An 18,517-nucleotide genomic window follows, 5' to 3' on the forward strand; every position below is an offset into this window, starting at 1 on the left:
CATGCTGCCTGGAGTTCTCTTTGTCCTCTCGCGTAGCTTATTGTCCTTAGGGTTTCTGAGCAGATTTTCCCACGTGGCTGCTGCTTGAACAATAGCAAATGCCACAATATTGAGTCTGAAAATGGCTACTGTGCTTTGTTTCTCAACAACCAACAAAAGCCAGGTATGAAAAACAGGTTCTAGTTTGATTAGAAGGTTCTTCAGAATTTATTCTGTTCATGTACGAAACGTGCAGTGTATGCATATTTTTGAGCAGAACATTCTTTATTCCAATTTCCTCCTCCTTATCTTCAGCAGATTTGGGCAGAGCAGAATGAAAGTTGCTGTTGTCATCGTGTGCTGGTACTGGAACACTGGTAGACTTTGCTGTCACCTTTTCCCATATAATGACAGAGGAAGAAATTAAGCACTAATGCATGTTTCTTTTCCTATCTGGCAGATAATTTTCATCTAGTTTGTAGTTTGGGGCTTTCTAGAATGAAATGCTGAGCTTTTAAGGTAGGTCTGTGGAAGATCTGGGGACTAGAATGCAGGAGAACGTGATGTGTCCAGCTCCAAATGTGAAGAAGGTGAGGAACTTGCTGATGCTGGAGAAGTAAGTTGTTTTGTTCACACTGCCACGAAGGCACCAGTCACTTATGCTGAAAGCTAAAATGGCAGAGCAGTTGTTTTAAATCTTGTAACTTCCTAAAATTCACCTCCCTCCCCAAATCCTCTAGAAGCTGCAGCAGTGATCAGGCTAAGGCAATATCTTGCTCAATATCAAAAAGAATTGGTGAGGTATATTATAATACTTCCTCGTTTCTCAGCATCTGGTGATTTGCAGCTTTCTCACATCCCCCTGAGATTGTCATATTTAGCAAAACTCTTGCTGGAAAGTTCACAAAAACCCACCACGTGAATTCAAAAACAAGGAAGTGACACGTGTTGGTGATATGTGTTGGAGCTGAACTTTGGGTAGCCTGGAAGGTGGACGGCCATGAAATCATCCCTCTTTTCCAGAAAGGACTTGGTAGGACCTCAGCAGTGGGGGTCGTCCCTGTTCTTCCAGCTGATGTGCTGGTGTGCTGAGCAGCATGATGTAGTTAGGTAGTGAGAAAGACTGTGACTATGATAAGCAAAAGCTGTTTGTGTCTGATGTCTGTGTCCTCTCCTTGAACCAAAGTTAGCAGGACAAAATGAACTCCACGCTTGGATTCTCAGCATACAGAATAAATTAAAAAAGCATTTTATATGGTCTGGCACTGGCAAGATGCTTGTGCTTGTTTTGTACTGACTCAAATAATCTCCTCCTAACTTAATTATTTGTCCCTGAGAGAGTACGAGCAGGGAAGAGCTGCCTTTTCAGCAGGAGATTTCTGATATGAGTTACAGCAGAGCCAGGATTCTTCTGTATTGAAAGCAAAAATGGCATGTGAAGCCTTTGAGCAGAGTGTCCTTGATTGCTAATTGCATCTGCTTCTATTTCTGCCAGGTCACCCTGCCTTCTGGGATGGCAGCCAAAAAAGTGGATGTTGGTGTACCTTTTTTATAAGTTAATTTTTTACTCTGTCCTCTCAGTAGCCATCGTGAACGGGCATCACAAAATGGATACTTTGGGCAGCCTCCTTCCTCCCGTGGTTGGAAATGGTGATGCGGCCAATTCCCAAGAGTTGCAAAAACTTCTGATTGATGAAAAAATGCGCTGTGAACACCATAAAGCAAATTATCAAACTATAAAGGCAGAACATTTAAGGTACATGAATTTAAGTAGGTTTCTTCATTTGAAATGTTAAAAGACGGAGCTCGGTGCTGGGTGGAAGGGGTTTTGTGTGTGTTGGCTATTTCTCTACTTAAGGACATTTTTGAGTATTGGTTACTGCAGAAAATTCAAAATTCCTTAAGGCATTATAGATATGAAATAAGTTTTCAATATATTACAGGAAAAGGATATTAAAAGCTTAATTCAATCTTGATATTTTAATTTTTGTTTCTGAAGATGAGCTTTAATTTGGAGGGTAGCTATGAAAGAAACTTGTTTTCTCTCACAGATTACAGGAAGAGTATACAAAATCCCAAGATGAACTGAAGCGATTGCTGGTTGAAAAGCAGGCTGTACATGACAAATTCCAGCTGCTTCTTGCAGAATACAGAGAGGAGTTGCTGGGTAAAACACAAGAGTTGGAAAAACTGAAGATGCAGGTGAGATAATTTACTGGCAGAGCTTAATATGGACTTGAATCCTGTAACAGGGCCATGTTTTAGTTCTGTTTGTAACATGCATATACTTGGCTTGGATCTATTGCAGGTATCTTGAAGCATAGTCAATCTGAATATATTTCTTCCTTAGAGTGACTGTGGCATGAGGTTATTGTTTTGTTTTTTAACAAAATCTTCCAAATTCTTTTATCATGTACTACATTAATAGTGAGACCCTCAGTCTGAGCCTCAGTCTCTGTCCTTGTGTGTCTTGATATGAGGACAGTCATCTGTCCTGGGATTACCAGAGTAGATACTCGTTTCTCTTCTCGATGGCAACTTTCCTCATCATGAAAGCAAACAAACAACACCAAAAACCTTTAAGTCCAGTTGCATGACATTTTCTATAGTTACTTGTTTCCTTAAACTAATGTGAGGCAGTTCCTAGGAAACAAATACAGCATCCAACAGAGGATCCCCAGACACTGACTGACATTTGTACTGCTTCTTCTAGTGAATGCTGACATTTAAAATCTGTTATCTACCCAGAATATTTTTAGTTCATTAATATTATATTTCTTTGCTTCTGTAACTACTGTTTGAAAAATTCCTTAGAAAAACATAGAAAATTAAGCAGAACTTAGAAGACTTTAGAACTTAACTTAAAATACTGGAGCCTTACTTAAAATACTTTATTTATGGATATTTGGGCTGTCACAACGTACATAAACGAATATGAATACCTTTCTGTCTGAAGGTGCTAACTCCTCAAAAATTAGAGCTGCTAAGAGCAGAAATACAACAGGAATTGGAATCTCCAATGACAGAACGTTATCGGAAACTAGAAAATGTAAGTAGCAAGTATTTAATCTTGTTTCTTTTAGAGTGGTGGTTACCCATTTGTAACTGCTCCTAAAAACCTTAGGAAACTGAAATTGAAGGGCAGTCAGTGTGCAACTTTGCTTTGCCTGGTATTGTTCAGTACTGCTGCCCCAGGTGGTGAATGAAGGCTGAAGCCCTAGGATAAGGAGGGATCCGTTCCTACACAAAAAGCCCTTATGAAACGACTGAAGCGTTGCATGGATGTTTGAAGCTGGAGGTAAAACTGCCAACTTCATACCGAATGTTTCATTTGTCTGATTTAGGAAATGGAAAAATACAGAACAGAGTATAACAAACTTCGGTATGAGTATACTTTCCTGAAGTCGGAATTTGAGCATCGAAAAGAAGAACATGAACATGTTTTAGAGGAGGAGAAAATAAAATATGAGGCAGAGGTACGTGATATTACTTTAGCTTAAACTGTATGTGATAAAGCTGTGTGAATGCTGTGAGTGTTGGTGCTTTGGTGGGTCGTCAGATTGACATAATTTCATAATGTAGTATTTGTTTCTGCTCTCATAATTCTCAAAACACTTTCATGGCTTAGCCTCAGGCTGTCTCTGTAGGCTTATTCAGCCATGTGTTGCAATATCGTATGTGCTACCACAACAGTAGACTTGCCTTCTGATGAATGTCAACTAGTAGCTCTGCTTACATGCTTTTTGGAAATCATGGTCCTGATAGGAGATGAGATGTTATGCTAACCCGAAATTAATAAGTTATGTGAGCAACTGGTAAAAAAAAAAAAACAAACAAAAAAAAAAAAAACAAAACAAAACAAAAAAAAAATTAAATTATGTGGTAACTAATGAAAAAAGTTCAGAAGATATTGTTGCTACCAGGCAAGGGCATGTGTCTTGAAACTAGGTTGGATTATGACAGTAGTGGTAAGAATGATACTGACAGGATACTCAAAGCTTTGGTAACTTGATTTCACTTGTGCCAATTCCTGAATAAGCAATTCACAGTTTGTTTGTATCAGAACTGGACTTTCAAAAGTGTAGCTAAATAAATTGGCATCTTATTCATCTCTTAAATACGTGCAGCAGCGTAAATGAGTGTTGTGCATGTCATTAGCATATTCATTTAAGTATTTGTCTGGGAGCGTATCAGGAGATGCCAGATTTGGATGCATTAGTCCAAACATGAGGCATAAATCAAAGGCAATCATTGCTTTCAAAATCAGTCCAAATTCAGAAATGAAAAACATTAAAAACAGAACATTTGTCCTTCCCAGAGCTAACTGCACATGCTGCTTTACAGCCTGCCTGTCTTATGGGCTTGTTGAGTTTGTGCTAATGCTGCAACTAATTAGCGCTCCTAAAGAGAATGGAATTACCTTCAGCCCAGGGCAAAGTGTAGTCTAGTTTTTTTCTCATATTTTGAACCTTTTTAACCTCCCACATTATTTATTGCAAGGGGGCTACAAAAACATCCTAATTCCTTAGTGCTTCCTCAGGCGTGTCATGCAGTAAGACTTGAATTTTCTCATGAAAGGGATTTCGATGGCAGCTGCTGCAGATTTTGGCTTTGCTCTGTAGAAATCACTGATGGAACTTCTAAAAGTGCTGCTGCCGAGCAGGGTTTGGAATATTGTGCCTTCAAATATGGAGAAAGCTCTGTCAGCTTACTTTCTGACTCTTTTGCCCCTGTCTTCACAATACATTTAGTCCATGTAACTTATTTTGGAATCTATGTGTATATGTTTGTTACAGTCTCAAGGTGAGTTTGTATCTATTTGTACTGCCTTGGAAGCTTGCTTTGTTTTCTGACCGGCCAAGTCACCTTGACTGTCTTCAGTTACTGTGTGCTTGAGCTATACTGTGGTTACAGAATTATAGAATCATATGGTAGGTTGGAAGAGACCTCCTTCTAGTTTAGCCTAACCCCCTGCTTAAATAAGAAGATGTAATGAGATTGGGTTGCTCAGCACCAGGCTTAGCCGAGTCTTGAACATCTGTGAGGATGGAGACTCACAGCCTTTCTGGGCAAAGTATTCCAATATTTGACCACCTTCATGGTAAACATTTCTTCCTATCATCTACTTGAAATTTTTCATATTCCATCTTGTATTTGTTGCCTCTCTTCCTATCACCACGCACCTCTGAGAAGGTTCTAGATCCATCTGCTCTATCTCTTCTTGGAGGATCACTGTAGCAAACAGTAGTTATTCCAGAGCCTTTCTTATCCAAGCTGAACGGGCCCAGTTCTCTCAGCCTGTCTTCATGTCATGCTCCCAGCATTCTCGGTGTCCTACCACTGGATTTATTCAATGTGTCAATATTCAAGCACCAGGCACAGTATGCCAGCTGTGGTCCTACAAGAGCTGGAAGGAGGAAGAGAATCATTTCCCTGGATCTGCTGGTTGTCTTTTTGCCAGATCACCAGTTACAGTTGGTTATCTTTGCTGCAAGGCCATTCTGACTAAATACTACGCTTGTCTGCCAACTCGTACTCTAGCTGTTGGCCAGGATACCCAGATTCCTTTCTGTGCAGCAGTAGCTCTTCCACCTACTTCTTCATATACTTGTTCAGCCTGTATTTCACCAATTTGGTGAGACCTAGTGTGCTTTCTTAGTCTGCAGTGCCAGGCATCTCTTCCTAGAAGGAAGTAAGTCGAGCATGTTTTGCCTTTGATAAGCTCTGCATTCCATCATCTTGTCATTTCCAGACGCATGGATAAACTTCTGAGAGGGTTTGCTTTCTAACCCTCCCAGAGACGGATGTGAGGCTGACCATCCTGCAGTTACCTGGATCTTCCTCCTTGACTGGTTCGCCCCCCTAATCATGGCTTTGCCACCTGCCTCTTTCCAGTCTTCGGGAACCTTTTCTGATTGCCATTGTTTCTCAAAGATTCATTCCAAGGACTCCTGTATGCAGTGCTTTATGTGATCCCCAACTTCCTCCTCTCCTGTAGCTGCTGATTTACTTCCACCTATTGCTAGGCAGTTTAGGAACATCTGAGCATGAGCCTTATTGGTGAAAACTGAATCACAAAAAGGCATTGACTGCTGTGTCTGTGAATTGTTCTAATATAAATGTTAATGTAATTTCATAATAACTTAAATGCACGCTGTTGGACTTTCCTGAACTGTCAACCACTGTACTTATTGCTGTGTGACACCTTGTCAGTGTGAAGGCTTATATTTTTCCATTTAACAACCATTAGATTGCGAGGCTGGAGAAAGATAAAGAAGAGCTCCATAATCAGCTGGTTAGCGTTGATCCCACGAGGGACAGTAAACGTGTGGAGGTCCTCTCCAGAGAAAAAGCACAACTGTGTCAGAAATTAAAAGGCTTAGAAGCAGAAGTAGCTGAACTAAGAGCAGAAAGAGACAACTGTGGTGTACAAGCAGAAAGTGTCCAAAGGGTGCAAGTACGGCAGTTAGCTGAGCTGCAGAGTCTGGCAAGGTCTCTAGAGGTAAGACTCCTCTTTTATTTGTTGTCTTGTGTCCTTGTGAGTGATGCCACCTTCACAGTCAAGCAGTTGTCACTGAGTTGCAGTTAGAAACTGACATCCATGTGTTAATCTGCTACAGGTACGTTGTCATTCTTTTGAATAACTTTTTTTTTTGTCCTTTCTATCTTTGTATCTTCGCTCTTCAATGCATTACCATGACTGCATGGTTATTGGCTTTTGTTCACTCTTTTAAGAACTGCTTTTATTTCTGGCCTGTTTTAGTGTTCCTCTTCATTCCTTGTCTTCAGTTCTTGCTATCTGCCTAGCCAGTGAGTCTTTGCATGTAGACTTCTCACGTAACTGTAAAATGTGGATATATGGTTTACTTTCCTTTTCACTTTTTTAACTGTTATATAACTTTGTTACAAAGTGCTGTGGATCTCTGCTGAGTGCTCTGATCCCGTTTTAAAGAGGATCATGATATTCTTAATTTAGAAAACTTATTTTAAAAAAAAAAAATCCTGCTGGAAATATGCAATTAGAAAAAATAAGGTGAAAACTTGGGTTTAATTGCTTTTTTGATACTTCAATCAATCCCATGTCTTGAGGCTGTAATACTCATACTGGTGATTCCAGTATTTAGAGCTGAGCTGTCTTTAGAGCTTGTAGCAATAGGTGCTGTCTTCTAACTGAGTCAGATTATCTCTGCCTTTTGAAGTGTGTGATTCTGTACAGGCAGTGTTAATCAAGATAGTTGTTGTTTCTGAGTAAAATGTGAGACCCTTGCTGTATGGGAACGTATTGTTAACCAACGTTGATGTATTTTTGTGGATAGTTGTTATATGAAAGGTTAGTAATATTTGGAGATCACTTGAACCATACAGGTGAATAGCAAGAGGCAGCCCTGCTCCAAAAATCTCACAGATGCCTCTTTTATTCAAGGCAGAAAAGAAGTCAGCTGAACAACACATTAGTCGGATTGAGGAAGAACTGCAGATGTGTCGTGAGCAGAACTTTCTTTTAACTAGCAAACTCCATAAATCTGAACAAGAAGTCAATTCCTTGGCTGCTAAAGTAAGTGCTTTTATGATGTCTGAAACAGTTGTTCATATGATGTATAAGTTTTTCTGTTTATATTTTACATTTAGAATAAGGTCACATTTTCTTCTGTGACTTAGAGTAGGCTTGGGTTTTCTTTCCAATATCAGGTAGAAGATGTAGATAAGAGTGTGTGACTTGACAGGAAAAACTTCATCCCTAAAAGTATCTCAATATCTCCAAAATTGATGTTATGCACTTATTTTTTTTTTTTTTCATTTTAGAGATCTTTTTGTCTAAATGTAACCGTGCACAAAGAGGCATCTTCATGTTTTTAGTACTCATGAGGATAGCCAGCTTATCCTAATGGCAAAAAGCTTTCTTTTCTCATAAACTCTGTGAAGTGCCATGGGACATCCCATCATTTCGTTGGTTTTGTTTTTTTTTTTCTTTTTCTTTCTGGAGTTATCTGCATTGGAATCACCTGCTGAGATTTAGGTTGCATGTGAAACAAGACAGTAGTGTTACTATAGCATCACTCTTGGACTCACGCCAGCATAGCTTGTACAGAAATGCTTCTGTACAGCATTGCATTCCATCAGTTTAAGTAGTTCGTTGTCTAACGACGTGTTTGAGTGTCTTACATGCTGGGTTGGTGCCGTATCTTAGGGATTTTGAGAATTTTTTAGAAAGATCCTTAGCTGGGGAAAAAAAAAACCACCAACAAACGGCTTCCAGGATAGGGAAAATCTGCAAGTGCTTATTGAGAAACTCGGTGCCACTATTCAGTGTTTCCCAATAATTAGATCAGCATGGACACCAGGTTCATCTGGCTGTGGCTCCTCCTTAAGCACTTAACTTACAGACAGATCTTTATGCAATTCTCTATGCTAGTATTTGGATAAGGAAGCAAAACTGAAGCACTAGGAATTTATTTTTTTTAACCTCAAATATTGGGAATTGTTACTTGTAAATCTGAGCCCTCACACTTGTCCTGAGGAAATAAGTACCTAGTTAATAAATACTGTTGTTCCTTATTCTTCCCTTGCTGGAGAAAACATTGGCTGATAGTTTTTAGCACATTTGTCAGTTATTGGTAATGATCTCCATCCTGTTTTCTTGCTCGTTTGAAAAGGATTTAGTTATCTCTGAACTAACTGTAAAGCCAGTAATTTTGGTCTTGTGCTTCTACTTGAATTATCTTAAGCACTCTGTTGACCTAAAGCTATCCAGTGTTTCTAACTATACTCTCCAAAGCAACGCTGACACGTTCTTTGTATGGGCATGATGGTTCATATGGGCATATAGACACAACACAGGAAAAAAAATCTTCAGTTTCTTCCATAATTGCTCTTTAGCAATCTCAGATTTCATCCAGGACAAACTTTACAGTACACATTTATGACTGTGAAGTGTTGAGTTTTGGTCCTTAATCCGAAAGAAGCTCTTACTTACCATACGAATAGGATGTATTACAGTTTTAAACCTCTTTATACAACGTGTCATACTTGTCCAACAGGAATGATGAATTGGAGGAAGAAACTTATATGAAACATTTTTTAATCAATAGCCTTCAGAAGTTGGAGAAAATGAAGGTGTTCAGCTGAAGGGCAAAAAATCATGTCATATGCTGACACCCCAGCACTTCTACACTCACTCAAACTTATTCCTGAACAAAGATGGACTTCTGAATCTCGTGCCTTAGAAAAGCCACCTTACCTTGCAAATTACCCTAAAATGTTCTCAGCTTCATATTGAAGCAACCAAACCCACTGACGTCGTTACTTAATAAGCAACTGTGTCATTCTTAACCTTTTGCCACTTGCTTGTGCTAGCAGGTTGTAATTACATTTGTCACTGTGAATGGATTTTTGATATGAGTGCTTTCCTCTAGGTATTTAATTCTCATTGACCGTGTAATTACTGTGTACAAATGCCTAAACTATAAAAAAGTTTCTGTGCAAGCAGTAATTGTCTTTGATTTGATATTCTTAAGACTCCTGCTTTTAAGAGGCTGTTTGATGTGCACGTCACAGCTGCAGAGAAGCATTTGACTTAAAATGCATTTGACATCTATGAAGGCCTGGATTTTGATAGTAGAGTAGCACTGCAGGAGGTCGAGGGTGATGAAAGGGATAAGTGATCTTCACATTGAAATGTCTTCGGGGAAGCATTGGATACCCTGGTTTTGCATATCACTGTTTTGTTTTACTCTAGGGATGTTACACTGAGCTTAATTTTAGCTCGACTCTGAGGGATTTTTAGTCAGAAGTGAGGTATGTGCAAGCTGCCATGCTAATGCTTAGTGAGGCACTGGGGTCGTATGCAATATTGGATCAGTGTCCCACCACAACAGTTCAAATAAGCAATCTTTTCAGAACTGCTCGAGTGTTTGGAAGCTTGCTTGCAAAATGCATGGTATTTGCTGAGTTTTTACAGGTAATCCTGCATGTTTTTGCTAAATCTTAGAGTATTTCCTACACTATAGCTTGTAGTAACTGTCTGGTTAAAGATGAAATCCATGTCTGTTGTCAGACAGCGTGGTTCCTGGAACCGATGGGGTATTTGGGCACTTTGTCTTTATTAGGGAACACAGAAATCTTGTGTTTCAAGATGAATCACAACACATTCATGAATTTGCAATGTCTGACTCGAAGTAATAAAACATGTCAGTAGATTGAGTGTTACAATACCCATATAGTCACCATTAACTATTATCTACAAATCTGGATATTGTGGTATGACTTTCAGGAAACCTGTGGAAAAAAAAAAAAGATATTCATGAAGATATATTTAAAATAAGCCTAATTGTCATTATTTGACAGATTTTCTTGTTAGCAAAGTATTGCCTGAAAAACAGTAAAGCTGTGAATACTATGTATTTATTTTCAGTGCATTTGTTATTTTTCTAATTCATAGGTAGAAGAACTTAAACAGTCACACAAATTAGAAGTGACAAATGTCAAACTGGAGGCAGCAAGAACTAAGAATGAAGTAGAAAGAGAGAGAAACAAGATTCAAAGTGAAATGGATGGTAAAATACACAATAAATTTCTAGCGAAATTAATTTCTAGTGGTTTCTTTGATAACTTCCACTTAGAGCTCTTCAATTATTTTCCTCCAAATGTTCCCCAGCAGTCTTCACCTTCTCCTTCTAGTCTAAGTGATACAGATCAGAAAACTCATTTCAGTGTCTGAAATAACTGTACCCTACCACTTGATCTCCTAGGTTATGAAGGGCTGTTACAGGGCAACCTGCAGTCGTGTAAATTAATTGGTTTGTGATACAAGTTGAGCATAATCTGTTTCAAATCATGTGCTTCCTAGGGTTTTACCTTTTTATTTACTGCCAAACTGTACAGCTATTTGCAATTTGTTTGAAACCTTAATGTACCAGAAGACTTCAGAGTTTTATTTGTTTTCCAATTCTGTATCCATGGAATTGAAGGGGAAAAAAACCAAGATGGGTTAAGCGTTTTTGTGGAACAAAATAGAATTTCTAGCTTGTTCTGTGAACAAAACAGGCAATGGTCTAAGCAACCAGGTAACAGCTGAACTTGTTGGCAATGTGAAGTAGCCTCCTGTATTGTAAGGCCACAGCTTTCTAAGACTAGTTGCTGATGATGTAAATCACCACCCAGCTTTTACTGGACTGCCTTCATGGGTTTGCCATAACATTCATCTAGAATGGTGGTTTCTATCTTGATTGTTGCTGTCTTGGGTCAGCAGGGACAGGGAGGTGATTGTCCCTCTACTGTGCCCTCATGAGGCCCCATCTGGAGTACTGTGTCCAGGTCTGAAGCCCCCAGGACAAGAAAGACAGGAAGCTGTTGGAGAGGGTCCAGAAGAGGGCCACAAAGATGATCAGAAGGCTGGAGCACCTCCCCTGTGAAGACAGGCTGAGGGAGCTGGGCTTGTTCAGCCTGGAGAAAAGAAGGCTACAGGGTGACCTCACTGCAGCCTTTTAGGACCTAAAAGGAGCCTACAAACAGGAGGGGAGTCAACTCTTTACAAGGGCAGATAATCGCAGGACAAGAGGAAATGGTTTTAAGTTGAAGGAGGGAAGATTTAGGTTGAATATCAGGAGGAAGTTCTTTACCAAGAGAGTGGTGAGGTGCTGGAACAGGCTGCCCAGAGAGGTTGTGGATGCCCCATCCTTGGAGGTGTTCAAGGCCAGGTTGGATATGGCCCTGGGCAGCCTGGTCTAGTATGAAATGGGGAGGTTGGTGGCCCTGCATGTGGCAGGGGGGTTGGAGATTCATGATCCTTGAGGTCACTTCCAACCCTGGCCATTCTGTGATGATCTCTTCTGTCTTTCTTGTTCTACTTTTTCATTCATTCACATTCCATCCTGTGAGCTCAGATTTTTTAGCTCTCCTTTTGCTATTGATAAAGTAATTCTAATAATGAATTTCATCAGGATCACATCAATAATGACATTTTAACATATTTTTTTTTCATGCATAATGCAGGATTGCTGTCAGACAAAGAAGTTCTTAAGGAAGCTGTTGAGCGTCATAAAGTGCTTTTAGTAGAAAAGGATCAAGAGTTGGTTCGTAAAGTGCAAGCTGCCAAAGAGGAAGTTTTTGGAAAAATTGCAGCCTTACAGGATGAAAAGTATGTGTTGATTTAGTGCTCAGTTTCTAAAAGTCCTGGAAGGTGTTTGGAGTCACTTCTTAAATGCCACTTTTAGTAGCAATCTCGTAGCGCTGTGTCGCGGTTTGCCTGTAAATACTGCATCATGTTTCAGGTTAGAACTCGAGAGCAGATTAGCTCATGTGGAGAAGGTGAAGTTGGAACAGGACGCTTGGAGACAAACTGAAAAGGATCAGTATGAAGAGAAGCTACGTGTGGTGCAGCTGGCAGAAGAATCCAGCAAAAGGGAACTTCAGTGCCTGCGGTAGTGCCTTTCCTAGCCTTAAAACAAATGTCTCTTTTTTTTTTTTTTTCCCCCAATTTCTTCTCACAAGTCATTAGACAGGTTTACTATTTATGGGCATGTAAATGTTGATTATGTGAAACTAAACAAAGGATCTTCTTGTGCAGCGTGTAAAAAGATGGGAGGAGAAAAAAAATGTGCTGTTTATCAAAAGTGAACGTTGGTCGTCCCAACCTTAAATGAACACTTAAATGAACATGTTGAAGAAGTTTCATTATCTGTGTTGGAATTTGGACCCTGTTGGCCACTTGCAAATGGCAGTGTTATAAGAAACCATTTTTCTTGGCATGGTGGCATCGTGCCAGCAATTGGCAAACTGGGACAATAATATGATATCTGTGAGTTCCTTATTATAGCTCTCAGCAAAGTTGGTTTGCTGTAGTATTTGTATGAAGGTCAGTACGAGAAAACCAGCAAAATTCTTACTTCAAAAGCAAGCAAACCAACGTCTGTAGTCATCAATAAAAATGGATTGTTAGGCATTTTGTAGTTAATTGGTAAGACTGCTAAATATGTATGCAACGTATTCTATTGTCAGCCTGATTTGTACTTTGCTACCATCTATATTTTAATGAGATAAAAATAAGAGTATCTTAAACAATTCCAGATTAAAAATTCAACAGCAAGCTATTCAGACAGAGGAGCTTGAAGAAAAGAAACGTGAGAGAGATGATCTAAAACAGGTAAGGGTTTTGGTAACATTTCATAGAGAAACACAGCCTTTCCTGCAGTTACCATGACCAGTGTCTGAAGATCAGATTGGATTTGGAAGGATTTTTTTTTTCTGAGGGACAAAATGCATTTAACAGCTCTGTAAATCAAGTGTTCAGTAATCAGCCCTGCTTTCCTGGACCTTCATAAATGGATTACAGCTTTCTGCCTCGTGCATTTTGTAGGTATCAGTGATTTCAAAATGGAATGTTTATAGGCTGCTATATTGAATATGGTTATGCACTATTTAACTGGAGATTCAGTTTCCATGGAAACTATAAACTGTTTCTAGGTAATGCTCTGCATTTACACTGCATCTCTCATCTGAGGTTCTTCAAGTGCTTAACAGATGTTTCATAAACGAATAAACTGGAGTAAAAAGATATATTTCTATTGCAAGATGAATTAATGGCAGTAATGCAAATGAAACCTAATTCTTATGACTCCTGCTCAGCCGTACTATTCCTTGGTAGATACAAATATGGCTGTGCACCTGAAGTTAATATTTTTTTTCCTTTAGAAATTGGGATATCTGAGCGTGTAATTAGGGAGAGGAAAAGGGGAATAAGCATCCTTTTTCTGTGCTGACTGCAGGGATTGGACTTTTCAGACTCTACTTGCTTTTGTGAACTGGTTTGTGCAGCCACTGAGGGCTGTAATGGAGAGAGAAGAGTGAGTAGCTCCAAAGCTCAGCTCATTGGTGTGCTGTGATGCTCTGGTTCTGTTCAGCTCTAAGGCCTAATGTCAGATTCCCTGAGTTACAGGGGAATCAGACTGGATTCCTTCCTCTCCTTCCCTTTCGTATTTCAACAACAATAGAAAAGTTCTTTCTTGTCTAGTAGTAGTTTACTGTAAAACTGCTAGATAAGCTGTTGAGTAAGGAGAAAGGGAACAAGTAAGAAAGGTTTATGATAAAGGAATGTTGACATGTGCAGTATCTCCAAATTAATGTAGATATTTGCATATATATTTCTTTTTTTTTTTTTTAATAGCAAATTCAAGACATGCAACTCCAAGTGGCTTCACTTTCTCGGTCAGAAAATGATTTGCTGGAATATAATCAGAAGTTGAAGGAAACAGTAGAAAGATTGAGACAAGAATGTCAAAATGCAAGAACTCAGGCAGAAAAAGCCCAACTGGAAACAGAGAAGTAAATTTTGTTCTCTTTTGGTTTTACTTTTTGTTTTCGCACTGCTTGTATTGCTTTCACATGGATTGTTCAGAATGGGATGTAGTTGCTGAAAATGTCTGAAATTAACCTGATGTAGCTGTGGTGTCCCTGCTCACTGCAGGGGAGTTGGAACAGATGACCTTTAAAGGTCCCTCCCGACTCAAATGATTCTATGATTAAATGTCAGCAGGAAAGACTGGACAATTGTGCTGACAAAAAAAAAAAAAGCCATACCTTCTGTTATGCTGTATATATAAAAACTTTGCTCCTGATAACTTCAGAAGTAGGGGTTTGATTCCATCCATACCTGTTACAGTTAATTGTTGACTAATGAAATGCATCGATTTTATGAGATGAGGTTCTATTTCTATTGAACATAAATCTTGCATGTAGAGTGGATCCAGAATTTCACAGAGTGTTTGAATGTTAGAGAGTGTTGAAGCATGAAAGTAAAACAAGTGACTGTACTGCTGTGCTTTGATAAGATTTTGGGGACCCAGCCCATGTGTGTGTACTTCTTACTTCTTCCACCACATCCTTTTAGCTGATACGAGGCCAAGATAATTTTATAAGCCTATAGATAATAGGAGATGCACCAAGACTGTTAATGCAGAAACTAAGAAGCTTTGCAGCCTTACCTGCAAGTCCTCCCTGTCTGTCCTTCTCTTACCACAGCAGTCTTGGGATGTTTCCCTTTTTTTTTTTTTTTCTGACTGTGTGGCTGATGTGACTTCTTTCCTCAGTTCAGTAATTCTTTTGAGCTTGAACTCCAAAAGTTAAGCAGCACCAAAGCAATACAGCTTAAAGAGAAGCAAAAAAAAAAGGACCAAAAGATAAGAGAGGCTGAGATAACCAATTTCAGATAAGTTAAACTAATGCTATTTGGGCAAACAGCAAGAGTAGGCAAAGAATTTAGCTTTGTCTGGCTTAAGCTTGGCAATGAAAAAGTGAAATGAGAAAAAGAGCCAAAGGCAAACCATGAGCCTGATAAACTGACAGAGATGAGAGATGAGCTGGAGGAGGCACTTGTTAAACATTTCAGGAACAATATTAGTGGAATTTCCTTGAGAAATTGAATAAAAATGTTGTGAGGCTTTTAACCAGTGTCTCAGCTGAAGTTCTGTTAAGCAGTGTGTTTCTCTTTGGTTCTGGGGGTGGTAGTAATTTTTTTGCGATCAACTAAAAGAGCAGTGAAGGATTTCAGGTAGGCCAGGATCCTGGTTCTGATTTGAGTGATGTTAACACTGTGGGGAAGGGAAAGGGTGTTTGAGGAGAGCTTTATGAAGAATCATCAAGACTCCCATTAGGGAAACTGCATCAGCCCAAGTCTAAATGCATTGATGCTGATCTGTATTTCTTAAAAACTGCTGGACTGAATGTCACCATTTGACTTTTTTTGTCACAAAGTAGTTAATAGGCAGTTGGTTCTTCTCCGCTTTGAGATAGCTGCAACAAAAAATCCAGCAGAGAAACTTCCTCCTTTCCCAGTCCACTGCTAGAGATCGCAGCCTAATTTTAATATGTTCCAACCATGCAAAGTTCTAAACAAAGAATAGATGTTGGCTGTGGCGTGCGTGCAGCTGGGATGCTGTCTAGGAAGCGTATCTGCGGGAGCTTCTTGTCATGCTGGTGTTTGTTCTGCTTGGGAGCACAGAATAGTCAAGTCTGAACTTCTCTATTACAAAGGAATTGTGTGGCACAAATGGCAGCAACCCACTGCTGTGCCTCACCTCTCGAGCACAGAGAGCAGTCACCAGCCCTTCTGACAGCTGGTGCTTGGCACAGTTGTTTCATGTTGTGTTCCAGTGTGATGATTTGATTGGAATTTAGAGATGTCCTCTGCACAGTTGCTGGATTTAGTCTTCAACATTTCCTTCGAAGATGTAAAACCTCTAAGGTTACGTTGATGCACGGGTTCAAATATGGTGAGTCTTGAGCACAGTCACATTGAAGTTGGAAGTTTCAAATCTATAAAGACGGGAGGGAGCTGCGAAAAGAAGTGTTTATTTTAAGAGCCTTAAGGCATTAAGCCAAAAAACTACTTCATCTGTGTAACTCCTTACCCTTTTAACCTGTCCTTTTGAAGGGCTTTAGAATACAGGCGCATGGAGTGGCTGGAGGAGAAGCATCTGCTTACTCAGCGCGTCACAGAGAAGGAAGAGAAATACAACGAGGTGAAGAACAAGCTGTGTCGAGCTGCAGTTGCCCAAAAAAAGGTACGTTGGCTCTTCTTTTGTAAATGATCCTATTTATGAAAAGTTCAGATTTCTAGACCAGAATTGTTTTAATATTAAGAGTTGATTTGCAATCTGCTGTACGTAATGACAAAGTACATCCAGTTCTTAGCAGAGAAATGTGTTGAAGCGATGTGCACAAGAATGTTACAGCTGACAACTTTGTTTTAACGCCATCTATGTCTATGATTTGGTGAGGGTTTCTTTCTGTGTGTATTTCTGTGCTTTTAAGAGGTGGACTGCTTGGTTATTAGAATCACTCACTCAGGTTGGAAAAGTCCTTAAAGGTCATCGAGTCCAACCACGATCTAACCATCCTACCCTAACTAAAAACTCGCTGCTAAATCCTGTCCCTGAGCACCACATCCAAATGGGTTTTAAACACCTCCAGAGATGGTGACTCAACCACCTCCCTGGGAGCCCATTCCGGTGCTTAACAACCCTTTCTGTAAAGAAGGTTTTCCTGATATCCAACCTAAACTTCCCCTGGTGCAACTTGAGGCCATTTCCCATCGTCCTGTCACCAGTGAGATGAGACTTGTCAGAGCATTAAGCCGCGTGCAGGACGGATTTGATTTCACAGGAACTGATCTATCAAAGTGTTACTTTGCTCTATTTGAAATGTCTCTTTGGCAGAGAAAGACTCTCAATGATAATAAACAAAGGAGGATGCAAGAGAAACTGCAACTTTTGGAAGCCAAGATAGAAGAACTAGAAAAAGAAAACCAGGTGTTAAATAGGTAATAAATAAATGCTTTTTCCTAGCTTGAAAAAATGATACATGGCCCAAATGTGACTCAGAAATGTGAATTGCTTTTGAAGATGCGTGCTAGTTAGTGTGGTAACTGCAGTACAATCTAATGGTTGTTCATATGGGAATTCTGTGAGTGGAGTCCATTTCTGATGGCTGTGTTGGTGGTGGAGAGATAGAGGAAAGCTATCTGGAAACTGTATAGATGTGGTTGCAGGAGTCCCTTCAAAAGAACAAATTCTTTTTACAAAAAAAAAAAAAAAAAAGAGATATGAGTGAAGCAGTGCTGGAATTGAAAGCACAGTATGTGGAGGTGGAAGACAGGAAAGAAAACTGACTTCAGAATGACAAAGGAAACAGGCCTAACGCCCTCTTGGAAGGACCAGCTGCTTTTTCTCTTCACTGTGCAGTACGGACGGCTTGGTTCAAATAATGAATTGAATGGTGCACCTGTGGCTCACCACTGTGAATGCTATTAGCAGCTTAGTTTATTCCGTGTAAAATCTAATCCTGCTGTAGGTTACTGTGTGCTGGCACTGCTAGCCATTCAGGCAGAGAAACTCACACGGGTGGTCAAATCATGTCTTCATGTTTGCTAATGGTAGTGTTCTTGCACAAGGACAGTAAGCAGCAAAGTACCCACAGAGAGGTGTGCTGCCGTGTCGGGATCGTAAGCATTTAGAGCGCTAAGAAATGTTATTTCATAGGCAGAATGTTTCCTATGAAGAACACACACGTCTCCAGAGGAGACTGAAGGACTTGCAGCGCAGACACAACGAATTCCGCAGTTTGATTTTGAATCCTGGCATCCCATCCCTGAACCCAGTCAGTGTAACATCAGCATCTGTCCCGCCTCCTGGGCCCGACGTGTCCTTCCTCCTCCTTCAGGTACTGTGTCACAGCACGTGGCACTAATGCAACAGAAGAGCTTGGGACCTCAGCGGTAACGAAGGGAGGAGCACAAGATCTTTAAAAAGAGGGAGGAATCCCTTTAGTTATGTTTCTTTGCTTATAATGGCATATTAACAGGAAGGAGAACTGCTGTTTACGAGGGTGGATAGTGATAGCACAAGGGGGAATGGTTTTAACCTGAGACAGGGGAGGTTTAGGTTAGATATCAAGAGGAGGTTTTTCACACAGTGGGTGGTGATGCACTGGCACAGGTTGCCCAAGGAGGCTGTGGATGCCCCATCCCTGGAGGCATTCAAGGCCA

The 18,517-nt window shown here is 40.0% G+C and overlaps 1 protein-coding gene across 1 annotated transcript; it reads left to right on the forward strand.

The window, feature by feature from the left end:
• Positions 1-1,586: 1,586 nt before the first annotated feature.
• Positions 1,587-18,029, forward strand: CEP83 (centrosomal protein 83; the record flags this gene model as incomplete). Its single annotated transcript, XM_079535121.1, has 13 exons — positions 1,587-1,735; positions 2,031-2,181; positions 2,936-3,028; positions 3,324-3,455; positions 6,230-6,481; positions 7,403-7,534; positions 10,418-10,532; positions 11,971-12,115; positions 12,249-12,398; positions 13,045-13,120; positions 14,141-14,298; positions 16,406-16,535; positions 18,012-18,029. The coding sequence occupies 13 exons, from the start codon at positions 1,587-1,589 to the stop codon at positions 18,027-18,029; spliced, it is 1,701 nt and encodes a 566-aa protein (XP_079391247.1).
• Between the last annotated feature and the right edge of the window lie 488 nt (positions 18,030-18,517).

This window comes from Tetrao urogallus (genome assembly GCF_951394365.1).
Source record: "Tetrao urogallus genome assembly, chromosome: 1".
Lineage (NCBI taxonomy): Eukaryota > Metazoa > Chordata > Aves > Galliformes > Phasianidae > Tetrao > Tetrao urogallus.